We start from the raw sequence: 27,908 nt of genomic DNA, 5'->3' as shown, positions 1-27,908 counted from the left end.
TTAACATGCCAGGTCTGGGTAACTTTATTCAAGATTTTGACAAAAATTATCCACAAAGTAATATAAATTTAGACACTTTTAAAAGTCCAGATGTGAAATTTCAAGAATATTTTGGATTCAGTCTGGAGTCAATATTAACTCAAAAACTGAACCAAATCCACAAATCATACATACTACTTTCTTTCATAAGTTCATTATACTTGTATTTTCTGAAACAGGTTACCAATTTAGTTTTCCTTTCTTTGACATTGGTATTTTGAATAATTTTAATAGTTTACAGTTTTAAGTTCTATATCTTATTATAATTAAAAATATAAATTCAGAAGCAATAACCCTTCCTTACAGAAAAATCCAATTAATAAATGTAGAAGGAATGAGAGAAATAGAAAATCACCATTAGAACTCCACAATAGTAACTGACACAAGCAAGATCTACCAATGGATATGAAAATAAGTGAGCAACAGTTTAAGCAGAAACAGGACATTTGCATAGTCTCAAATTATCTCCAGCAAATATTTAGTCATCACAAAGGAAATATAGTAATTTTCAGTAGAGAATCCTAGCAGACACCACCTTAGGTAGTGATTAAGGTTAACACCACCAGAAATACATTACAACATCAGGTGTCATAATATACTGTCACAGATTGGAGGACACTACGGAGACATGACAACTAAATGCAAGGTGGGATCCTGGATTGGATCCTGGAACAGTAAGTAAAAGGACATTAGTTAAAAGGCTAAGAAAATCTCTACTTTTTAAAATCTCTACTTTAGTTAATAGTATTATATCAAGGCTAATTTCTTAATTTGACAAATGTTCGATGGTTATGTAAGATGTTAACAGAAGGGGAAGTTGAATGAAGAGCATACAGAAACTACTTTTTCACAACTCTTCAGGAGGTCTAAAATTATCTCAAAATTAAAAATAACTTAAAAAGCATATACACACATATACATGTATGTTTATGATGTCTGTGTGTGTGTGTGTGTGTGTGTGTGTGTGTGTGTGTATCAAGACAATGAGAACTGCTATCCTGGGCACTCAGTAGTGTTCTCTCCTGAACTGGTCATTGTCTCACTGGTTTATGCTAACTTTGCTTTAAGGGTCTCCCTTCCTCTTTAAATCTTAGTATCAAGTACAATTTCCTATTTTTCATAGTAAAGACTTTTTTAACATTCCTATATTAGGCCAAAACTTAAAATCCTAGAATAAAATTATCACTATATTATTTCATAAACTCACTCATCCCAGCCATAAGATGCAGCCAATATTTTTATTCCATTTCTTCTCATCATAAAATATGTTTGTATTGGTTTTTGTAATGAAGAGAGGAGATGACTGATAGATTTATTATCACTAATAGGCCTGGCAGTCAAAAAAAAAAAAAGATATCACTTGGATATCTTATTAAGAAACAGATGTTTTTCAAATAACAGATACTGTATACTAGAACTCACTTCAGGTGTAAAAAGTAAGTTATTTACCTAAGTCTCTTCTATACAATAGTCCAGCTAAGATCCTTAAATTTGGCTCAATGACTGTTCTTAATGGTAATAAACATCTTTTTATAAAACAGGCAATACTTTCTATGCAATTTATTCTAGGGAAATAAACATCAAATCTACCTTTAAAACAAAAAAATAATTTCACACTCTAACTATGGCTGATTCATTCCCTGAGCATGAATTTTCTTTTACCCTCATTGTTTTGACTATAAACTGAGCTGAAGTCTGCTCATAGGGATCTTGTTGGTAAAACTAATATTTTAGATGGAGAACAACATTCCCAAATAGTAGTGTTTATTACTTTTACAGTTATTATTTCTGTCCACTGTGGCATTTAATTTTTCATTTGTTATCTATCACAATGCTCCCATGTGGATGCATATAGTGAAAATATAGTTAATGGAAAAAAAAGTTGTTTTTTTTTTTTTTTTTAAGGAGGGCACAGCTCACAGTGGCCCATACGGGGATCGAACTGGCAACCTTGGTGCTACCAGCACCATGCTCTAACCAACTGAGCTATGCGGCCACCCCAAAGAAAAGAAATTTTAAAGTGGATCTTTATCTAAGTACAATACAATGGCAAAAAAGAAAAATGGCCACAAAGATTTTCATTCCTATGCCCATATCATTTCCAAATTGGCCTTCCACTGTTAACATGAAAAGCAGAAGTGGTAAAACTCTAAACTAATGATCTGTACAGAAAAAGAGACAATTTACCTCAGGAATTCACTACACATTGCAATATATTCAAGTGGTGAAAAGATATAAAATCATTCAGAAATGCCATACTATCTGGCTGTCAATATAGTCTCTTGAATAATTATATTAAACATATTACTACAAAATGTACCAAGAAGTAGAGAATAATACTACATTTGTGAACTGCAAATAACAAAACAAAACAGGTCCAACAAGGCTAAAGTCCAAGCTGTAATTATACATGAAGGGTATGTTGAAAGCAGTCACAATGTACAAAAATGTGACAAGTAACCAGATGTTTTAGAAAACAGAGGCTGTTTGCTTCAGATTATATCCAGTTTCATCTGGTAGGTTTTTGATAAGCCTGTTACATAAAGTGTATTTCCCTCCTGCTGATAAGAAGCAGCTTGCAGATATCCATAAATTTCTTAAAGAATGAATCTACTTGGCAATATTGACAATTCCACAGTTTCCTATTACATTCATTGGTCTGAAAACTGAAAACAACTCGTAACAAAAATGTTTTTCCAAGACCTTTACCAGTTTTTCAAGTTTTGAATCACAGGAAAGTTGGAATGTATTGCTTCTTGTCATCAACAGGCATCTCAAAAAGAGGGTAATTAACCAAAATCAAGAATGCTTTGGTCAAGTTATTAGCAGGCTTCCCCTTTGTTCTAAATCCATTCACAATCCTTTTTTTTCCAATTTTTCCAGTATGGCTTGGATTTTACAAACAGCCTCTTTTCTGGCCTGCCGGACAGAGTCCTGGCCTCCAGTTTCAACGGAATCCAGTTCCAAAAGTTCCTTGGTTAGCATCTCTTCCAGAAGCCAGTATGCTTTGTCTGTCTTTTTTCCTACAAACTCTTCTACTTCTTGCTCTAGATATTGGACCTTCTCCAGCACGTGTATGATTTTTTTAATACTCGGGGGAGTACCTTCATCTGAAGATAAACACTCTTCAGGAAGATTATTACTTTGATCTTGATTGCAGGGATTTTCATTGGTGGCATTACCATACAGCTGAGGCTCAGCACTATATTGGACTTGGGACTCCAGCATATCTGAATTGTCATTGTTCGTTGTTCCCGAGGACTCATACTGATGGACGCTGCAAGGAAAGTTGTGCCGGTTCATGCCTTGATCTGATTGGCTATAGGGATATGAGGAATCCTTGGAGTAGGAGAGCAAAGAGAGAAAAAAAGCCGTTTTAATGGGAATCCATCAACATCAAATTTGTTAGCCCACTTCTTCCATCTGACCAGGAAGGTACATGAAAAGATTTCCCACCAATAAAACTGGACCTCTTTCTTTAATGCTTTGAGAAAAACACAACCCTAAAAAGATAAAAGGGAATGCCTTGTCAAATAAAAGCAGAGAATTCCTGAGGATAATGGCTGGAAGCTACCCTGAGGCAGGTCATCATCATAAACACCTCGTAATCTATCCTTACCACCTCACACTCCACTGAGTGACTTAATAAATAGGAATTAGATAGTTTTCTCCGGAGAGTTAAAACCTTCAGACAGATCTGGAAAGTAACCCAGCCACAAGCAAATGATGTTCGAGTCTTTGGTTTAATTAAACCATACAATTTCACCTTGGTTTTGTCTTCCTTCTGTCTATAGATTGAGATAATAAAATACAATCATCTTTGATTTTAACACTCAGATAGTATTACAACAAACAGGAAATGAGCATTCATTTCTTTTAAAAAGAGGATGTGAACCAAAAACTGCTGTAAAAAATAGTCTTAAAAAAAAACAACACAAAAAACTGGGCTAGGTAAAGCTACAGGTTGCACTCACCAACTTCTTGCAGTTAGTCCCCATTTAATACAGGGTAATGCAGAAAAGTGTCATGTGGTGCTTTATTCATTACCCAAACATCAAAAGAACAATGTTTAGAAGGTCTCCTACCTTGGACTGCTGGGGTGGTGGTGAAGGAGGTGGTTGAGGAGAGCCACTGCTAGGCCATGGTGAAGTACTTTCACTCATGTAGAGATTCCCAGGTGGTGCTGAGGGCACAGCTGAAGGCCAGGGGTAACGGGCTCCCATTCCATAAGCACCAGGAGAAGCCCAGGAGTCCTCTTGTGGTCGTACAGACGGTCCTGGCTGTGGAACACTACGATTGCCATTCCCATAAGGATAATGGGGCAGGGTCGTTCCAGGGTTCTAGATTGAGAAGAAGGAAATACGGCGGTTATTGCCGAAAAACAAACCCTTGAAGAAGTAATGAAAATATTCTAGTATAAACAGATTCTGAGATGCTTCCTCTCTGCTAACACAGTATACTTTAGCTACTACTGAGAGAAACTGTAGCATCTCTGATCAGTTACAGTAATTTCTCCAAGCATAAAAAAGCTTGGTTCCAAAGATATCGGGGGCATATTTGGTGAGAATTAAACTCAGAAGGAATAGGACCTAAAATTCAATGGCTAAAGCACAACATAAGTCTGCTCCACAGATACTATAAATAAGTGGACCCATATGCTATAAGGAAGCACAAATAAAGACGTATTAGAACTCCTCTTAAAGTGAACAGAGAAATAAACATGGCATCATTAACAGAATATTGAAAAATATAAATGCAACCAAAAAATGCTCACCTGTGAAGCAGGATACCCTGGCACCTGCCCCCTAAGAGGAGGTGCTTCCGCCTGGCAGTCGGGCTGGGGATACATCCAACGCGAGACTGGGGTTGGGCTGTTGCCAGGTGAACGGTAAGTGCTTGGAACCTCTGTGGGGTAACTGGTCTGAGTATATCCAGGTGTGTAATAAGCCCCAGAATATGAGGCAGTATTTGCCCCAGGGCCAGCGGGGTATGGTGAGCCATATGCTCCATTTGTATAGGAATTCAAACTCTGTAAAAAAGCAAAGTTGAGAGAAAACAAGATGAGTAGAAGAGTTGAAATGCCCTGACTTAATGCCCAACTTTGAAAACTGTGGGAAGAGATCAGTAATTAATTAATGACAATATGAACTACTAAGCAATTTTTGAAGCATTCTTTCTCTATTATAATCACACACCATATATTAAACTCAGATTATCACTGGAGAGTCTGTGTCATAACCTCTCCGAGCTTTAGTTTCTCCATGAGGAAAATGGAGATCATAAGTTTATCTTGCAGGGTTATTGTGAAAATTAAATGAGATGACATACATAAAATGCTCAGCACATAGTGCCAGCACGTAGTACAGTCAATAAATGGTAATTATTTATAATACTGTTGGTATAGTTATGTCAAGGTCAAGAAATGAACCCAGAACACCAAAGCTCATGTTCTTTGTATTATCCCTCTCTACTTCCCAAATAATAACAGCCGACAATACAAATTCCTCATGATTGCTTACTGTAGTTTTAAATCACCTATCCAGACTATTACTGACACCAACAATCCTCAGTTTAGTAATCCAAACAAAATTAAATCTAAACTCTAAATTTAAATGATTACCTTAATGTTTTCTATTAATTTCCACTTTACCTTTTAAAATGGTTAACACATAGAATCAAGTTTTCCAGTACTCATCTTTCTCTCTAAAACTACATAATGTTTCCCAATTTAGATAGAAGAATAAGAATCCTGGGATGTTATCTAGACTTCTTGTGGTGATCATTTTGCAATGTATACAAATATCAAATCATTATTATGTTGTACACCTCTAACTAATACTTTAGTTATACCTCAATAAAAAAAAATCCTGGGGCGGCTGGATGGCTCATTTGGTTAGAGCGCGAGCTCTCAACAACAAGGTTGCCGGTTCAAGTCCCGCATGGGATGGTGGGCTGCGCCTTCTGCAACTAAGATTGAAAATGGCGACTGGACTTGGAGCTGAGCTGCGCCCTCCACAACTAGATTGAAGGGCAATGAGTTGGAGCTGATGGGTCCTGGAGAGACACACTGTTCCCCAATGTTCCCCAATAAAATTTATTAAAAATTTTTTAAAAAAATCCTGACATCTTGTACCACTGCTAATGGATGAAGAAAATGGAATTCAAATTTGATTCCTACCTAACATATCAAAAAGTGGGATAGATCGAAGTGGGAGGTCGTAAAACTATGGAAAATAATTTAAATTCTTAGCCATACTTTTATGCAAGAGAATAAAAGACAGGCTATTATCACCACATAGCCTGGGAGAGGTGCAACTGAAGATCCAGCAAGGCATCCCCAGAGCAGGACAATGAACCACCCCTTTGTTAAAGCCTCTAGGAGGCTGTCAAGGGTCTTCCACAGATGGGCTGCTGTGACTAAACAAAGAAATCCCTTAATACGGCATACACAGTTGGAGCATTGATCAAACATCATGTGACTTTCTTTACTGTATTCAACTTCTAGAAATCCTTACTAAGAAAATGATTCAACTAGAGAAAAAGTGATAGGCATTAATTTGTTCATCATAGCATTATTTATAATCATATAAAATTGTCAACCACCTAAATGTCCTATAATGGAATGATTAAGTAGATTATGGACTATTCATTGAGGAAATTTTATTCTGCCTTAAAAATTCACTGTTAGAACTGACCAGACATTTGATGATGTTAAGAATTACTTTTAATTTTAATAATGGCATTATGACAATGTTTTTAAAACTTCCTTATATCATAAAGATACACATTTATTTATAAATGAAATAATGTGATGTCTGGAATTTGCTTCAAAATACTCCAAGTATAAAGATGAAACAAAATGGTCATGTACTGATGCTTACTGAAGCTGAGAGTACATGGGGGATTAACATGGAAAGTACATAAGATACATGAAAAGTCATATGAAAAAGTGTATGTACAATAAGTTTAAAGCTGTGCAAACATGCTAGGAAAAAGACTGACAAATCTACCAAATTATGGATATATTAGTGTGGGGGATGAAAACAATTTTCCTCCACCCTTTTTAAGTTCTTCTGGCCAGACTAATAAATTAACATGAGACAGATTAACAGGAGAAAATGATCAAATTTATTACGTATGTACATTCAAGAGTTCCATTCAGGAATTCTGTAAGAACATGAGATCCAAGATCACACTGGACAATTGAGATTTCGATGCCATTCTGGACTGAGGAGAGGGAGGCAGGGGTCTAGTATTTCAAAGGGAGAGCAGGCAATTCACAGGTAGATGAGAAAAAGCAAATACGTAAATAAATGATTGCTGGGCTACCCAGAAACAATAGGACACAGAGGGGAATCTGACAGACTTATATGGATCCATCCGTGTATGCCACACTTAATTCATGTATGTTAATGTAAATATGCTAAAGTGAGTAGCTAAAGTGAATAGCTCCCATCCTTTAAACAGGTTTTTCTACTGGAATTCCTTCAGGCAGGTAAAGGGGAGGGTTTTTTCTGAGTGTTTTGTTTCTTAAAAATAACCAGCTTAAAATAATCCATGTCTCAAAAAGCATATTTTGGGATGGCAAACTCTGCCCCCCCATTAGGATGGCAGAATTAAGAGTGTTTTTCCCCTTTTCTTTATTTCCCAAATTTGTAATAATAAAGTTATATTCATTTCTATGATAAAAAAAATTTTTTATGCTATTAAAAATATCATGAAATCCCAAGTGTGCCTAGAATCCAGTGGGCTGCTAGAACCATAATTACTTCATCAGTATTCAAGTAGACTACTTAATGAAGGGAAACTTCTGTGATTTGAAATTTGTCAGCTGATATGAGAAGAGATGAAATCTGAAACTGAAGAAGAATTAAATAAAATATTTGACAGTCACTGACTTTCTGTAAAAGTCTCATTCTGGGTTCCAGAAGAAATCAAGAGACTGGAGCTCTGAAAATTCAGAGAAATTCCAACTCTTGCTCTTGTTCTTGATTTGCAAGATCAATGTAAATGTAGATATGTAGCATTCAAAGTTAAAACAACATCACACCATATGGCGTCTCATTACAAGTTCAAGATTATCCAGTATGAAATACTTCTTCCAAAAGATGGTTTCACAGTTGATGGACTGTTCTGTCAATGTAGAATCCAAAGAAAAGTGGTCAGGTCCTTCACTCAGGAACCGATACACTGTTTAATGAATTCCCTTGCCATTTAGTAAGAATACCAAATAGCAAACAGACATAAGCCTGCAAAAAAAAAAATTTCCTCTAGCAACACCACAACTCCTCCTGTTGTGCTTACATTGAAAAACACTGAAGACTTTACCACAAAATACTCCAAATTTTCGTAATTGTCAACATCAACTTGAATTTCTAATACTCATTTTTGGAATTGCCGAATCTATTATTATCCATCCACCAGTTGCTTCCTCATGCATTATCTCCACTTACAGAACTACTCCAATTTTTGTCTCACAGGAACTCCTGACAACAGTACTTAATAAGCTGTATTTTACAACCCAGTTCCCCTTTAAAATAAATGATTATAGTTGTACAACCTTGTGAATGTACTAAAAACAACTGAATTGTACACATTACAGGGTGAAGTTTATGGTACATGGCCAAATCACAAGCATGCAGTGCTAAGTAATGACTAAGCAACGTCTGCTTCTCAATTTCAGCCACAGGAATAGGATGACACAATTACCGTGTTTCCCGGAAAATAAGACCTGGCTGGACCGTCAGCTCTAATGCATCTTTTGGAGCAAAAATTAAATAAAGAAAATTATATAAGACCCGGTCTTATTTTACTATAAGACCTCTTATTTTACTATAAGTCTTATATAATAAAATATATTTTATTATATAAATACATAATAAAATATATTTATTTTACATAATTAAATATATTTAATAAAGATGTACATACCCAAGCCCAACAATTCCATACCCTAGGGAAAGTCTTACCTTATATGTTATACAACAGAAAAATAAAAAACAATGTTGAATAAAAAAGGCAAGCTGCAGAAAAACGCTAATATGAAACCATTCGTATCAAGTTTAAAAACATGTTAAATAATACTATATAAATGCATATACAAGTAGTGAAAGCATAAAAACATATATAAGATAATATAACAAGAAAATGGAAAGAAGTATTACATGGGGCTTCAATTGTATTTGGTTTACTTCGTTTTAAAAATCTGAAACAAATGTGGCAAACGTAAAAACTTACAAAACTAGGTGCTAGATAAAAAGATGTATATATTTTCTGTACTTTTTCATTAGGCTTGAAATATTTAAAATTAAACATTTGTCATAAGGAGTCAAATTTTCTTACACCAAAAGAAAAAAATAAACAATTGGGATAACATCAAACTAAAAAGCTTCTACACAGCAACAGAAACCATCAACAAAATGAAAAGGCAACCTAGTGCATGGGAGACAATTTTTGTAAATCAAATTTCTGATAAGGGGTTAATATCACAAATATATAAAGAATTCATACAACTAAACAGCAAAACAAACAAACAAACAAAAACAATCAAATCAAAAAATAGGCAGAAGATCTGAATAGACATTTTTCCAAAGAAGATATATAGATGGCCAGCAGGTACATGAAACGATGCTTAACATCACTAATCATCAGGGAAATGTAAATCAAAACCACAATGAAATACCACCCTCACACCAATTAGAATGGCTGTTATCAAAAAAGACCAGAAATAACAATTGTTGGCAAGGAGGTGGAGAAAAGGGAACCCTTGTACACTGCTGGTGGGAATGTAAATTGCTGTAGCCACTATGAAAAACAGTACTGAGGTTTCTCAAAAAATTAAAAATAGAACTACCTTATGATTCAGCAATGCTACTTCTGGGAATATATCCAAAGGAAACGAAAACATTAACTCAAAAAGATATCTGCACCTCCACGTTCACTGAAACATTATTACGATAGCCAAGACAGAGAAACAACCTAAGTGTCCATAAATGGATCTACAAAGAAAATGTGGTATCTATGTATACGATGGAATATTATTCAGCCATAAAAATAGAAGAAAATCTTGCCATTTGAAACAACATGGATGGACCTTGCGGGCATTATGCTAAGTGAAGTAAGTCAGACCAAAAAAGACAAATATAATACCGTGTTTCCCCAAACAAATAAGACCTCACCGGACCATCAGCTCTAATGCATCTTTGGGAGCAAAAATTAATATAAGATTCGGTCTTCTTTTACTTTAATATAAGACCCCTGGTCTTATATAACATAAGACCTTATCTTAATTTTTTAGTTTTTATATTTATTTTTATTTTATTATATATATATTAATTTTTATATTTATATTAATTTCTTATGTTAATTTTTCTCCAAAAGATGCATTAGAGCTGATGGTCCAGCTAGGTCTTATTTTCGGGGAAACAAGGTACTGTATGATCTCATTTATATGTGGAATCTAAACAAAAACAACAAAAAAACAACCCAACTTACAGATACAGAGAACAGATTGGTGCAGGGCAGGAAGGGGGTTGAGGGAGGAGAAGTGGGGCACAACAGGAATAGATGGTGGTCGAAAGGTACAAACTTCCAATTATAAACTAAATAAGTCTGGGGGATATAATGTACATCCTGGTGACTATAGAAAACAATACTTTATTGTATACTTAAAAGTTGCTAAGTAAATTTTAAAAGGTTTCACCACAAGAAAAAAGTTTGTAACTATGTGTTATGATGGATGTTAACTACTGATTATGGTGATCATTCGCAATACATACAAATACTGAATTATTATATTGTACATCTGAAACCAATATAATGTCAATTATATTTTTAAAAAATCAAATTTTGGACGGCATGATGCCTCAGGCAGTTGGATCTCCATGCTCCTAACATCGAAGGCTGTCGGTTCGATTCCCACAGGGGCCAGTGGGCTCTCAACCACAAGGTTATTGGTTCAACTCCTCGAGTTCCGCAAGGGATGGTGGGCTCTGCCCCCTGCAACTAAGATTGAACATGGCACCTTGAGCTGAGCTGCCACTGAGCTCCCGGATGGCTCAGTTGGTTGGAGCGTGGCTCAGTTGGTTGGAGCGGGTCCTCTCAACCACAAGGTTGCTGGTTCGACTCCCCCAAGGGATGGTGGGCTGCGCCCCCTGCAACTAACAACGGCTACTGGACCTGGAGCTGAGCTGCGCCCTCTACAACTAAGATTGAAAGGACAACAACTTGACTTGGAAAAAGTCCTGGAAGTACACACTGTTCCCCAATAAAGTCCTGTTCCCCTTCCCCAATAAAATCTTTAAAAAAAAGAAAAAAATTCAGAAAGTCTGTCAATTTTAGACCATACCTGGCCTTGCATTTCCGGTCTTACAGGATATGTACTTGGGTAAGGAGCCCTAGGCCGGGCAGGAGAATTCCAGTAGTTAGAATTGTAGCTAGGATATGGCGGCTGCTCCTGAAAACGAAAAAGGAAAATAAAAATAAATTCACTTTTACTAATATTCTTACATCATTCTGAAAAGTTGGTAGAAGCAGGTGTAAGTTTCAAAAAAAAAAAAGCAATAGAACCCCACTATAAAATCACTCATTATTAAATTGTTGCAGATATATGGGAAATCACATGTCCTGAAACAAAGTAATTATTGACTGTCTAGTAAAAGCCGGTTCTCATGCGTTGTGCCAATGTTACCAGGTCAAATATATAAAGAAACTCTACTACATCAAGATGATTAGCGAAACCAGAGACACTAGAGTCCTTTCTCCCTCTCCAATCACTAATCCCATCACTACTAATTTAATTAGTACAGCACAATTATAGTTCTTTGCCATTGTTAACAAAAGTAGTATTTACTTGTTTCAACAACTTTGGAACTTAAAAATGTTACTACTTTACTTCAAATTTACTTCACTAAACTTTTATTTCAAATACATACATCTTCAATACTCAACTTCTTTGCCTGGCCCCACACTACTTTTTCATATTCCTATTCTCTCTGCTATAGCTAAAATTTCTGCTGGCAGCCTACAACTAACTTCCTATCAGTAGTTGATATAGTACAGCTTGGTAATTTTCACCAAGGAAATGACATTAATCCCTACAGCTTTTCACTCCAACTCAAAAGTTAATGAAATTATTTGCAATAAGCCAATAAATTCTGGTAACAGACTAGATCAAATCAAAACTTTTCAGAGTCTGGTTTAATATATACATTTGTTATCATATAAACTGAGTTATTCTGCTTTGAACTTTGTAGCTTAAGTAGTTTTAAGCTTAAAACAGGATCTTTGAATTTTTTCCCCCAAACTTCAAATGTGGTTTCACAAAGAAATTCACTGGCAGTTGTAATCACTGAGAGCTTAATTATCACCATCTCAGCTTAACTGCACTACTTATCAGTTTCATAATACTGTTTGCAAAGCATGTAATTATTCCATATGACATTATACAAGTTGGACAAGTAACATCTCTTTTACATAACATAGAAAGTAGACAATAGTAAGATTTTTTTTAAAAAGTCACATGCAAACTTCAGATCTTATCTTATCTTGCAAAATTTCTCAGTCAGGCAATTTGATTAATTCCCTCCCTCCCTTCTCCTGGTTAAGGGGTAGCATTTGACCAATTAATTGATTTCTCTCTACCAAGAATTTGAATCTTGAGCAGAGATGAAAAGACAAGAGTTGAAGCTGTCTTCCCCACAGCATGTTGAACTAATCCCTTAATTCCCAGAACTATCCCGGTTTCGGTTCTTTCCTACTGATTCTCTGAGGTACCACACATTTTTACTACCTTTCCACCTGTCATCCCTCATCTGACCCATGTCTTCCCTTGCTTATTCAGCTTCGCAACACCTAAATCCCTTGCCACTCTTTCCCTCAAATATACTCACCCTACAAAAAAACTAACTCAGTTTAACTTAAAAATCCATTGTCTGTACTTCATCTATTAGGTTGGTGCAAAAGTAATTGTGGTTTTTACAATTATTTTTAACCTTTTAAACCTCAATTACTTTTGCACCAACCTAATAAACATTTGATGGAGAAAAACACAACAAGCTCTCTGGTTTCACTACAAATTCATGACCACAAATCTGAAATAGGCACTCTGTGCTGCCTGGCAACGATATTACCCTTCCTGTCCCCTCAAGTCTCCAATATCCTCTTATCCCACCCCTCATTTTTCAACTGACTTTATCTCATATTCCACTTAAAAAGTAGCAGCAGTAGCAGCAGACAGAAACTCCTTCATCTTCCTACTGACTAAATCTGTCAATGTACCACATCTGTCACTGTCTTCCCAGAAAGCATCAGTGAAGTGTCTTTGCCCTTACTAAAGACCAGTCCTTCCATAGAGCTCTGGACCACATAACCTCTTACCTCCTAAGACTTTACTCTTGCAGTTACCTCTACTCTTTCATGAATCATCTATTTCTCCTAGTAGAGCAAATCTATTAGAATACAAACCAGCCCTCAAGACTATCCTAAACAAATATTGTAACATATTTTTAAACTACCATAAAACTAACCATGTGGCACGTGATTGGTGTATAAACAAGATTAACAATAACCTAATAATTGCTGAAGATCAGTGATGAACATCTGGGAGTTTTATTATACTAGTTTTTAAAATCTATTTGAAAGTTTCCATAACAAAAAGTTAAAAAATAAAACTGTGGAGCAAAGATTGAAGGTAGACTTCACTTAAATATACTGTTTTGTGCATTTGACTTTAGAACAACTCTAAGTATTTTACACGATTACAATAGATAACGGAGGGCGGCTGGTTAGCTCAGTTGGTTAGAATGCGGTGCTCTTAACAAGGTTGCTGGTTCGATCCCCACATGGGCCATCGTGAGCTGCGCCCTCCACGACTAGATTGAAACAACTACTTGACTTGGAGCTGATGGGTCCTGGAAAAACACACTTCAAAAAAAAAAAAGGTACTCGCTTCGGCAGCACATATACTAAAAAAAAATAAAATAAAATAATTAAATATTTTTAAATCCCTAAAAGAAAAACAAAACAAAAAACACTAAGCAATGAATTGAAAGAACAATCTCACAAAGAGAAACTATTTCAAATGAATATATAAAGCACAGTGATTTGACTGAGATATACATACTTATAGAGTACCAAAAACAATTTTAAAAAGTGTATTTTTAAAATAATTACTAACATCGCTGGTATTGTTATTTTGGTATCATTATGTGGGTATTGAAGTTGCAAATGAATGATTATGCTGGTGTGGTTGGAAATCAGTATTTTCACAGTAGGAGGTAAGAGATGTAAGAATAAAAACATTTTTTAATTTTAAATCCTTACTTTGAATTGGAAATATCATAATGAATTCAAACTGTACTTTATCTTTTAAAAAAGACAAAGAAATTGATAACCACACACATACACAAATAATTAATCCAAGTAAATCTTGAGCAGTTTTCTAAATGGATATCCTTAGTGGTATATAGTCTAAAGGCAAAAGAAATACGAATAAATATCAAACTTTACAGGGAATGTTATTAGTAATATTAGTGTTTTAGTTTTTTAAACCATTTTATGTATATTGTAGAATAGAGGGAATAAATAGAGCAATTTATTGGGAACCAGTATTTTCACATGGGGAAGAGAAGATGTTATACTGAATGGAAAAAGATAAGGAAGAACCACATATGGTGGATTTGAACAGGAGATACAAGTATAAACTCACATATTTAAAAAAATGCAATTTAACCTTTTATGCAAAACAAAGAAATATGAGTAAAAGTGTCAGTGTGCTAACTCCAAAGGATTTAGGAGGCAATACAAATCCTTTTTGCACTCCTCCCCTCCACCATGAGACCAGCAAATCCCATATAGGAGCTGTGATTTTAGCTTGAGTCAGGACGATAATATACATGAGCAAACCTGACCTCAACCCGAAACCTGGAGTAGAGCCACTGTAGTGGATTCAGAACATGAGCTAGAAATAAATGTTTATTGTTGTAAGCCACAACTCTTGGAGTTGTTTTTTTACTATAGGAAAAGTCAACGAATACAATAATATCAGGTTGCTGACATAACCACACAGGAAAAAACTATTTTAAAACTACTTAAATAATATGACTTTTAAATCACATTATTTTGTCTGTATATCTTCAGTGGAAGATATTTGTTGTTTTCTAAGAACAAGCTGAACTGCAAAGAAACCCAAACTGCATCCATTAGTTAACTGTTACTCATTGTATTGGATTGGCATTATTATTTTTATTAACAGCTTTAGTGAGATAGAGTTCACTACCATACAATTTGCCTATTTAAATTGTATAATTCATGGTTTTTAGTATCATCACAGATATGTGTAATCATTACCACAATTTTAGAACATTTTCAAAACCTCAAAAGGAAATACTGTACCCTTTACTTTCACTATATCCTCATCTCCCCATTCCCCCAGAGCTACACCACCACTTACTTAGTTTCTCTCTCTAGATTGGCCTATTCTGGATATTTCACATAAATGGAATCAGAAAGCATGTGATATCTTGTGACTAGTTTCTTTCACTTAGCATAACATTTTTGAGGTTCAACTATGTTGTAGCATGTATCAGTACTTCATTCCTTTTTGTGGCCAAATAATATTCCATTGTACATAAATAATACGTTTTGCTTATCCATTCATCAGTTGATGGGTATTTGGATTGTTGCTGCTTTTTGGCTATTTTGAATAATACTGCTACCAACATTCGTTAATAATTTTTATGTGGACATATGTTTTCAGTTCTCTTGGGGTATATACCTAGAAGCGGAACTGCTGGGTCATATGGTGACTCTGTTTAACAATTTGAGGAACTGGAAAACTTTTCCAAAGCAGATGCACTATTTTACATTCCCATCAGCAACATATCAGGGTTCTAATTTATCCCCATCCTCACCAATACTCGTTTTTTCTGTGGTTTTGTTTGTTTTTATAACAATCCTATTGGGTATGAACTGGCATCTCCTTGTGATTTGATTTGCAGCTCCCTCATGACCATTTCTTGTGCCCCTTGGCCATTTGTATACTTTCTTTACAAAACTATCTGTTCTGATATTTTACCCATTTTTAAATTGGGTTAGTTCTATTTTTTATTGTTCAGCTTTAAAACTTCTTGATACATTCTAGACACAAGTGCTCTTTCAAATATATGATTTGCAAACATGTTTTTCCTTTTCACTTTCTTGATAGTGTCGTTTGAACTACAAAAATTCTTACTTTAGAAGAATTCCAATTTATCTATTTTTTTTTCTTTTGTTGGTTGTGCTTTTGGTTCTTATTTAAGAAACGATTGTCAAATCCAAAGTAATGAAGATTTACCACTCTGTTTCTTCTAAGGGTTTTATAGTTTTAGGTCTTACATGTAGGTCTATGATCCATTTTTAGTTCATTTTTATATATGGTGTGAGAGAGTCCAACTGTATTCTTTGCATGTGGCTATCCACTTGTCATGGCACTGTGTGTTGTGCCATAGACTATGCTTTCCCTCCACTGAGCGGTCTTGACATCCTTGTCAAAAATCAACTGACTGTAGATAGTCACCTGGATTTATTTCTGGACTCTTACTTCTATTCCATACAGACATATAGGTTATATATGCCTCTTTATTTCTTTTCCTTGCCCAGTTGCCCTGGCTAGAACCTCCAGCACATGTTGAATAGAAGTGGCAAGAGCAGATGTACTTGTCTTGTTCCTGATCTTGTAGGAAAGCATCCAGTATTTCATTATTAAGTATAAGGCGGGCTGTGGGTGTTTTACAGATACCCTTTATCAGGTAAAAAACTTTCCGTGTATTTCTGAAGCATTTTTATCAAGAGCGAGCACTGGGTTTTGTCAAATGTGCTATATCTATATGTGTTGAGATAATCATAAGGGTTTGTTTTTTATTCAATTGACATGGTGAGTTACATTGATTTTCGGATGTTAAATCAACCTTGCATTCCTAGGATAAATCCCATTTGGTCGTGGCATATAATTCTTTTTATATGTTACTATATTCAGTTTGCTGGGGTTTTTTTTAAGGATTTTTGCATTCATATTCGTAAGAGATATTGGCTTGTACATTTTTGTGATATCTTTGTCTGGTTTTGGTAGCAGGGTAATAATGGCTTCATAGAAGGAGTTTAGAGGCATTCTCTCCTATTTTTTAGAAAGTTTATAAAGAATTAGTATCAGTTCTTTAAATGTTTGGTAGAATTCATCAGTGTACCTGGGCTTGGGCTTTCTTTGTGGGTAGTTGTTTTTTTTATTACCAATTCAATCTCCTTACTTGTTACAGGTCTATTAAGATTTTCTATTTCTTCTTGAGTTAGTTTTGGTAGTTTGTATCTTACTAAGAATTTCTCCATTTCCTCTAAGTTACCTAATTTATTGACATACAATTTTTCATAGTATTCCATTATAATCCTTTATATTTCTGAGATAAGTGGCAATGTCCCCTCTTTCATTTCTGACTAGTTATTTAAGTCTTCTCTCCTTTTTTCTGAGTCAATCTATTTTGTTGATTTTTTCAAAGAACCAGCCTTTAGTTGCATTGATTTCCTCTATTGTTTTTCTATCCTCTATTAATTTCCACTCTTATTCTTATTATGACCTACCTACTGCTTGCTTTAGGTTTAATTTATTCTTTTCCAGTGTCTTGAGATTGAAGGCTATTAATTTGAGATCATTCTTTCTTTTTTCTTTTTTTTAGGGGAGCAGGACTTTATTGTGTACACTTCCAGGACTTTTTTCCAAGTCAAGTTGTTGTCCTTTCAATCTTAGTTGCAGGGGGCGCAGCCCACCATCCCTTGCAGGAGTCAAACCAGCAACCTTGTGGTTGAGAACCCATGACCCATGAGCCACCAGGCCTGCCTGAGATCATTCTTTCTTAATGCAGGCATTTACAGCTATAAATTTCCCTCTAAGCACTACTACTTTAACTGCATCTCTTAAGTTTTGGTATGTTGTGTCTTCACTTTCATTCATCTCAAAGTATTTTTTATTTTCCCTTTGCTTTCTTCTTCAACAAGCTGGTTATTTAGGAGTGTTTTATTTAATTGCCACATATTTGCGAGTTTCCCAGTTTTTCCTGCTATTAATTTCTAATTCCATTACATTGTGGCTGGAGAACATACTTTGTATTATTTCTACCCTTTCATATTTATTAAGATTTGTTTTATGGCTAGTATATGGTTTATGCCAAAGAATGCTTCATGTGCACTTGAAAAGAATGTATATTATGTTGGTGGGTGAAGTGTTCTAAAGATGTCTATTAGGCCTAATTGGTTTACAGTTGTTCAAATCTTCTATTTCCTTGTTGATCTTATGTCTAGTTGTTTATCTATCAATGAAAGTGGGGTACTGAATTCTCTATTATTATTGAATTGTTTATTTCTCCCTTTATTTCTGTAAGTTTTTCCTTCATATATTTTGGTATTTTGTTATTAGTTGTATACATATTTATAATTGTTATATCTCCTGATGAATTGACCTTTTTATCAGGTCTTCTAGTTACTGTTTGTGTATTTCTTTTTCCATCCTTTTACTTTCAAGCCATTTTTGTATCTTTAAATCTGAAATGTGTCTTCTGTAGACAGCTGAGAAGGAAAAACCTGCCACTCCTATGTTTCTCCTTTATCCTCACACATACTACCACACTTACAACACTTCTGATGACAGATGTGCGGAGTTTTTTTTTTTCCTATACCAAGCAGTTCTGCAACACCAGCTGGGTATCCTACAATTTAATTCAATTCTGACAATATTTACCTGCAGATAGCATCATATCCTACAAGTTAGTGGCTGAGTCCCATGAGACAGCCCCCCCACTTCAGATGCCAATCACAAGTAGTATGTGCCCAGGTTATCCACAACTTCTGTGCGACTTGGCTACAAATTGGAGGTTCCGATGAACTCCTCTCCCTTGAATTTGATGATTTGCTAGTACAGCACACAAAATTCAGGAAATACATTTGCCAGTTTATTAAAGGATATGACAAACAATATAGATGAACAGCCAGATGAAGAGATGCATACAGCAAGGTCTTGGAGTATCCCAAGCACTAGAACTTCTGTTTCTGTGGAGCTGAGGTCTGTCTGTCATCCTCCCAGCATGTGGATGTGTTACCAACCTGGAAGTTCTCTGAACCCCATACTAGTGGGATTTTGATGTGGGCTTTCTCACATAGGCATGATCGATTATTAACTTTACCTCCAGCCTGTCCCCTCTCTGGGGAATGAGTGGGGATGAAAATTCCAAGCTTCTAATCATGCCTTGGGCTTTCTAGTGATCAGCCCCCATCCAGAAGAACACCCAGAGTCACCTTATTAGAACAAAGACACTCCTATCACTCAGGAAATTCCAAGGGATTTAGGAGCCCTTAGACAGGAACAGGGGTCACTGATCAAATATTAGAACAAAAAATAATCCTAGTGCTCTTATCACTTAGGAGTACAAGGGTTTCAGCAGCTCTATGCCAGGAACCTGGAGTCGAGACGTGTGTGTGTGTGTGTGTGTGTGTGTGTGTGTGTGTGTGTATTCTATTATCTTACAATAGCATATAGTTGGATCTTCTTTTTTATCCATTATGATAATCTCTGTCTTTGATTGGGCTGTTCAATCCAGTCACATTTAATTGATAAAGTTAGATTTATATCTGCCATTTTACTTTTTTTGTTTTCTGGATCTCATGTCTGTTTTTGTTCCTCTATTCTTCTTTTACTGCTTTCTTTTGCATTAAATGAATATTTTCTAATGTAGCATTTTAATTTCTGTATTGAATGTGTGTGTGTGTGTGTGTGTGTGTGTGTGTGTCTTTCCTTTGACCACACCTAGCTGTTAAAGGTCCAAATTTCCAGCTGACCTCCCTACTGTTTTCCACAAGAGGCTGGGATATAACTTGCTCTACAAACTGATCCCACCAAATTTGGGCTTCCTGGAAGAGACACTTCCCAAAGTCAGTACTTGAGATTTGTTCTGACCCCAAAGGGCTCCTCCCAGCTATCTCTTTCCCTGATTCTCTGCGGCAAACTATCTGGCCTACAGTTTAGTCTGTTTCTCCAAAGAATCTACCAATTTACTCCCAATTGCCTCTCACAACAACCTCAACCATTTTTTGAGAGCATCCTTAGGCTTCAGCCCCCCCCCCCCCGCACCCTGCTGAGAATAAAGCTAGTTCCTCCAGGAAAAGATTAGGAGCCACCTGTGTCACAGCCTGCTTCTGCCTCTAGATAAAGTATCTGAGCCACACTCTGCAGCTGGGCTGGGGACAATGGTGTGATTCTCTGAGAAACACCCCTACTTTAAGGGCTGAGCACCCGGAAAGAAAGGCAGTAGCCTCGGCCTTCTCAGCTCGCCTTACAATCCCAGGTGAGGGTCATGAGACCCCCATATTGCAGCAGTGCCCTGCCTAAGGTAAAGCCTCCATCCCACAAACAGCTGGGGCAGAGGAAGGGAACCACCACAACCCGGCCACAGTTCCCCGATCTCGACCTCAGCAACAGTAGCTGGAAGCAAGATGAGAAATGTTGGTGTCCGCCCCTCCCAGGACGATAACCCGCTGACTGGGATGTGGTAGCAGAAGCGTTTCCTCGCTGCACCCGTCTGGAATGGAGTTTGTCCCACTGAGCTGGGAGGGGGAGACATGGAGCAGGTCTTGGTTCAAATAGTACAGATTCTCACTGTTGTTACTGAGTTTGAGTAAATTTTCTAAAATAAATGTTTCTTCACTGGCTCTCTCTTCTAGGACCATTTCCAGAGACTTAATTGGTTGCTTTTTAAAAATAATTTTCACCTGTTTCACTGGAGACTGGGTCCACAGAGCTCCTCACACTGTCATGCCCGTACTGGAACCTGGCATTATTTGGATCTTATTTTACATATTATTGTAGGGTTATTATTGCAAGTATTTGTAATTATCTTAATATTGTTAGGAACCATAATTTTCTATATAATTGAAAAAGTAATAAATACAAAGAAGTAAAAATAACCTATAATGTTAAATTTAAATTAATGTAAATACAAACTCATTTATTTTCCGTTTAAAAGTATTTATTTTATAACTCTGTTCAATAAAAAGGTCTAGAAGCAATGACAACACAATAGCAATCAGTACACCTAGGACCCTAACGTGACTTCCACACTAGTTATTAAGCTATTATCCCTCAGCTCAAATACAGAATTCTATGATAAACTTCTGTGATGCAGGATTCAGAGACTGCAAACATTTCTCCTTTGCCACTTGCTTACTATTTGGTTCTGCCAATAGGGAGGCACTAGGTTAGAGGGGAGAATGGATTTGCTCCTTCCTGTTTATTTGCTTGCTTGCAGTTTCTGTCAGCGTCAGCCGAGCAATGCCCTTTAACCTGGAGATGGCAGTCAGTTAGAAGCAGTCTCCAGATTCCTGTTTCCCTAGAACCCGTTTAGAGGTATCAGCCTCTGCTAAACAGTGCCGCCTCCTGGGTTCCAGCTCTCCCAGGCCATTCTTCCAAGTTTCCAGGTTGTAATAACCCAACCTCTTCTCTTTATTCCCCCGTCCTAGGAGTTGTAGCTATTTCCTGCAGTTACTATCCTCTGTGTTACTTCCATTTTCTCTTTTTGCCTTTTCAGATCTCCAATACACATTTAACTGATTTCCTAAATGAAATTCTCTCTTTAAAAACAACCAACCAAACAAACAAACAAAGTAGTGTAGCTTGTGTTTTCCTGCTTGGATCCTGACATATTCAGCTTCTAAATATAATTCCTAGCTAAAATTATACACACACACACGCACACACACACACACAGATATATAAATCAGGACTCCTTAAAGAAATTGCTGATTATGTGTCTGGGACAGAATATACACAAAATGAGCCTGGCACATCTTGTACCAGAAATCAAGGAAGCTGTCAAACATCAATGGGTCATGTCAAAAGGACTTAGAAGCCAATGAGGAGCTCCCACTGGCATACTATGGGATAATTTAAGCAATAAAAAGAATGATTGCAAACGATCGAAACATTCAAAATACTGAATGTGTTATACATGTTATACAAATAAGCTTATAATAACACTTTTTAAAAAATGAGAAACACAGTTCCTTTGCTGTAATTTTAACAGGTTTAGAGATGAATGAAAATTAAATCTTCCATCTTATGTAGGAGTATTTTTAAAAAAGAAAAGGGTGGATCATTATCTATACCTTGATTGTGGTAATGGTTACATGACTGCATGCATTTGTCAAAACTCATATAACTGTACCTTTAAAAAGGTAAAACTTACAGCCTATAAACATTCCTTACTTTTTAATGAAAAAAAGAATGTCTTCAATGGTAAAAATTAATTATTTAAGTATTATTAAAAAAGATTGTCTTTGCTTCTTCAGACTAATCTAAAACTATCCCCAGTATCAGTGAAAGTCCATAGCCCCTGGCCCTCCTAACATGACCGTAATTCTATGAAACAGCATTTGGTTTCACAGGAAGCTGGCTAAGGCTGACCTCTGTTCATAAAAAAAAGTTGCCAATTTTATCATGTGCCTAACTCTTTCCAAACTTTTTGTTTTCTGAAAGGAGACAAAGGTGATAAACGATGATTAAATTAGAGATAATAAAAGGTTTTCACAAGTGATAATAATGTGACTTAAAGTTTTGTGGCAAAAGAAATTTGATTAAAATTATACAAGAAGATAATACATTTATTTCCTTTCTTCTCTTTTGAGAAGAAATACCTAAATCTCAGATAAAGGCTGGAGTCAACTCCTTTCATATTTATCTTAGAAGTAGAACTAACTAGTTTTGTAAAAAGTGGACATATGGTTAAATTTACAAAGTGACTTATCAATATGCTTCCAAAAAATAACCCCAGCCCGAACAAATCTGACAGTAGAGGAATCTGAGTACTCCTGCTACTACCTACGTTCCATTTACAAATTTGTTTGTTTTCACAAGAATTAGACAAAACTTATTAGAAAAGTACATTTTAAATGACTTTTATAGCTACATATTCCAAAAATCACTAAAAAGCACTTTATGCTCCTGTATTGACCATCGTCACAAAGTTTTTATTTTTAATCTCATTTAAATGTCTTCCGTGCTTCTCTACAATTTCCCCCTTCCCCCAGCACCTGATTCAAACATTTACCATATCAAGTTCCCAGGTTATCCCATCCCACTCCCTTTCCTCTCAGAGGATCTAGCCTTCTACTTCACCAAGAAAAGACACCAGGAGCTATAAGCTCCTCGATGTCCCTCTCCTCCAACTCCAAACTTATTCTATCCCCCTTTAGCTTGGGAAGAGGTTTCTCAATTCTTCCTCACTTCTTAATCCCAGTCTTCCCATGCCATACTCTATCCTTTTGTTCGCATTTTCTTTTTCTCAATCTACTAAATTACTCTCCTCTGCTTCAACATACTGAAGCCACCTAATCCTAAAAATTCTGGTTCCAGGCAAGTGACTACTTTCTCATTTACTAACAAACTTTTGGAAGTACAGTCTACACTATCTTCTCATCCAAACCTCCCATTCATTACTTTAATACTATTTAAAACTCCCACCATGAAAATCCACAATATCTTTTTAACTGCCAAATCAACAGCTTCTTTTCAATTCTCATACCACTTACCTACAAATAATTGTGTTCTTGCTTGGTTTGCATCACATGACTTTCCTGATTTTCCTACTTATCATTTGGAGTATTATCATCTCTCAGTCTTCTTTTGGATCCTCTTTCACTGTCACCTATTCTAGACTCTCAAAGATCTCCCCTGGCAACATTACCCAGTTGGGTAATTCAGTTATGTTTATATTTGATGACTCTCAACTCATCATCTCCAGCCCCTACCTTCCTCCAGAGCCCTCCACATCTATTTTGTTCCCACAGACAACTGAATGCCACAAAGACTTGAAAATTAGACATTAAAAAAAAAAAAACACAGAAAAAAACAGAAAAATCACAAATTTCTCTTTAATCATCTCATTACATATGTCATAACATATATTGCATGCAGAGCTTGGCACATGACTAACTACCGAGACTAACTGGCTCCCAGCAGAAATGAAATAAAGGCAGTACTTAAACCCTTGCCAAGTCTTGGTATTTCATATTTTTTAAGCTCCTCTATTAACCAATCACTAGTTCTTTTGGTACAAAATTAAACCATGAAAACCTGTTCCTCTTCCTTTTTAATCCTGTGAAATACTAAAACCTCAGAATCACCTTCAGTTTCTCCTTCACTTCCAATTGATACATACTTTTGAAAATGTCTTTCAAATCTATGCAAGTTGTTTTGAAATGCATCCAAAAAGTAAGAGATGTGATAAAGCAAATTTAATAAATGCTAATTACAGAATCTAGATGGTGGATATACGGGTATTCACTGTACAATTCTTTCAACTTTTCTGTATGTTTGAAAATGTTTACAATAAAATGTTGAAAGAAACCTGTCTACATTCATACAGTGTTCAAACACATGCCCTTTTCCCTCTCTTCTGAACTACTCTGGGAACCTAGTTGAGTTCGGTCTCCCCATTCCTTGCCACTGTAATCCTCCTCCAGGATGGCTCCCAATGATCCCTGACTCCTTTTTCTTTTTTTTTGGAATGAATTTTTTTTTTTTAATTTATTCATTTCAGGTGTACAAGACAAGGTAATACTTAGACGTTCATCATTTCCTGACTCCTGGTATTCATAATCCTTGTGAACTTTGTACCTCGCCTCTCCCATTGTACCAGTGTTGGTCTCTATGACCAGTATGATGTTGTATCACTTCTGAGATTAGGTTATAATCCAATGGGGCCTCCGCTTCCATCTCAGATATCTCTCGCCCTCTCCTCTCTCATTCTGGGAGAACATGTAAATCAGCTACAGATCTTGGTGAAATGCACATTCTGATTCGGTAAGTCTGGGGCAGGACCTGAGATACAGCATTTTCAACAAGCTTCTAAGTAATGCAGATGCTGCTAATTCAGAAATCAAACTACAATGCTGCCAAGTACAGCCAACCAAGTAAGAAAAGAAAGAAAACAGGGAAAGGTAGATTTCTGTTTTTTTCTCCTGCCACACTGTAATGTATAGAGCCAAGTCTTTGCAGTGGTTGGTTCACTACAACACCATCTCAATATATTCAATTCTATATAGCCGTGCTTCTCAAACATGAACGTGCATACATATCACCTGGGGCTTTTATTAAAATGCAGCAGTAAGTTTGGAGCAGGAGATTCTGTATTTCTAACAACCTCCAAGCAACACCGAAGCTTCTGGTCAAAGGACCACACTTTTTGAGTAGTACGGTTTTAAAAGGCTCCTATACCTTTGTTTGTTTGACATATTTGATTATATAAAAAATGTAAAACTTATATATCAAAACCACTGTAAAGTTTAAAAACAAATTTGGAAAAAAAAACATTTGCAACATGCAAATCTTTTGTATTAATTTTCTATTGCTGCATAAATTATAATCCTATACTTTTCAAGTTTCAGAAACATCAATCTGGAAGATAAACTCCTGAAATGGTTTACAAACGTCCAGTACACATCCCAGCTTTATCTCCAACACTGCCACACCATCACCCAGCCTATGTACACGCTATGCTCCTACCATACCTTACATCTACACAATACTAACATCTTAACTTCTCTAACCTCACCCTGAAAACACACTTTTGTTTTGATAATACTGCAAGCCCAAGTAGAAGTCATCAGTGGTCCTCTCCTCTCCCTTGGTCTTCGGTCTAATTTGCCTACTTATAGGCCAAACAGTTCATCACTCTAGCATGGGATTCAAGTCCCACAGGCTAATTATTCTAGATTTAGACAGAAAATATGGACCTCTCTTCATAATTAATCTCTCACTACAACATGCTTTTTTCTCATACAACTTTTTAAAGATGCAACTAACATACCATAAAACCTACCCTCTTAAGTGTACAAGTCAATGGTTTTTAGCATCTTCAAAGTTGTATAATCATCGTCACTATCTAATTTCAGAATATTTTCATCATCCCCCAAAAAAACCCCTTACTTTTTATCTATCACTCCCAATGTCCCCAGTCCCCAAGCCCCTGGCAAGCACTAATGTCTGACTCTACAGATTTGCTTATTCTGGACATTTTATATAAATGAAAGCATACAATATGTGGTCTACCTGACAGGCTTTGTTCACGCAGCATTATGTTTTCAGGGTTCATCCATGTTGTAGAATGTATGTACAGTACTTCATTCCTTTCTATGGCTATGTAATTTCATTGTACGAATATTCCATATTTTACCTATTCATCAGTTGATGGACATTTGGGTTATTTCCACTTTTTGGCTATTACGAATAACGTTGCTGTGAATATGCGTATACAAGTTTTTAGTACACATGTTTCCAATTCTCTTGCATATAGAGGGTGCCAAAAAATGTATACACATTTTAAAAGGAAAAAACTGTACTAAATGAAATACTCAACATATACCAATAACAAAAGGTGAAACAAGTCACGTTTGACTTCTGCAAGTACAAGAGGTGCTCAAAGTGGTTACCATCAGCATCCAGACACTTCTGATTACCACGAACTACTGCTTGAGCACAGATAGCATATCTTAAAATGTGTATACATCTTTTGGGGGCACCCCCCCCCCCAGGTATATCCATGAGCAGACTTGCTGAGTAATATGCTAACTCTGTGCTTAATATTTTGAGGAACTGCCAAACTATTTTACAAAGCACTGAACCATTTTACATTCCCACCAGCAATGTATGGGAATTTCACTACTACGTTTTCAAACAATGAGGGTGTTATAATTTCTGAAAGAGAGATGTGACCCCCCCACACACACCCATTGTGTAATAATTCTCTACGAAAAATACTGCATTGACAAAACAGAAGTACTGTACGTTTCTGGCAAGAATATAAGAAATGTCATAGGTCCGACTCTATTGCGCAAGTTGAATTAACCTCTCAGAGCCAACAGTTCTTTAATAGGGTCGCTGTAATGGCATTTATGTTGCAGTCGCCGTGAAGATGAAATAAAACAATCCACGTAAAAATACTTCCCCACACTGATTACTCGTTGAGTCAATCCCAGGCAAAGCATCAGGGACAAAGGGCTAACTGCCCACATTCCCCCCACCTCCTTCCTAAATTCCTTCCCCGCGGAAGAGGTTGCTGAAGGACGGCGGGGGCTGCAGCCACCTCCCGTCTCGGGGGGAGAGCAGGCCTGACGAGCCACGCAGGATAAATTGCTAGAGCTCAAAAAGCAGAGCCGGGTCACTTCAGCCCAACATCGTTCGCAGGCGAGATTCCGCATCCTCTACCTAGCTTAGCAAGTCAGGGCAGGATCCTTTTTCCTTTTTTAATGGTAATAGACATTTATTATGGTCGAAGCAGAAACGGAGGGGCAAGGCGAACACAGGCATATCTCCCCACCCACGATCCCAGTCTTCTTTCTACAAACCCCCCAATGAGGAAAACAAATATGCAACTCGATCCGATACGAACTCAGGGGGTATACTAATCCCAATGGCCCCCACACCCAAAGAACCCCCTACCAGAACCTCCTAGGACAGATGGCGCGAAGCTCACCTGGTGGTTTCCTCCAGCTCGACCCGGCTCCGTCCAGGGACCTCCAGAGGGATAGTAGCCATCGCCTCCTCCGCCTTCTCCTGGCCAAGCGGTCTCAGCAGGGCCGCCCCCGCGCACCCGCCAGGAAATGGGAGGCTGAGGAGGTTCAGAGCGAGGAGGATATAAGGGTGGAGGTGCATGCACGGGCATATCTCCACCCCCAGGCCCATAGTAGCGGCCATAAGACGGACCGTCACTGGGGCCGTAGCCCGAGCGCCTTAAGGCCGACATGGGCACCGCTGCCCCGAAGCGATTCCCGCCCCCCACGGCCGGCTCATTGCGCAG

The 27,908-nt window shown here is 36.8% G+C and overlaps 1 protein-coding gene across 1 annotated transcript; it reads right to left on the bottom strand.

Annotated features, from left to right (window-relative positions):
- Positions 1-2: 2 nt before the first annotated feature.
- Positions 3-27,908, bottom strand: BAG4 (BAG cochaperone 4). Its single transcript, XM_081046897.1, has 5 exons — positions 27,585-27,908; positions 11,387-11,494; positions 4,814-5,068; positions 4,125-4,379; positions 3-3,378 (listed from the first exon to the last, which is right to left on the bottom strand). The coding sequence occupies exons 1-5, from the start codon at positions 27,852-27,854 to the stop codon at positions 2,893-2,895; spliced, it is 1,374 nt and encodes a 457-aa protein (XP_080903023.1). The 5' UTR covers positions 27,855-27,908; the 3' UTR covers positions 3-2,892.

The sequence above is a fragment of the Rhinolophus hipposideros genome (assembly GCF_964194185.1).
Source record: "Rhinolophus hipposideros genome assembly, chromosome: 4".
Taxonomy (NCBI): domain Eukaryota; kingdom Metazoa; phylum Chordata; class Mammalia; order Chiroptera; family Rhinolophidae; genus Rhinolophus; species Rhinolophus hipposideros.
Note: the sequence above shows the minus strand (reverse complement) of the source record. Positions and strands in the feature narration are given on the sequence as shown.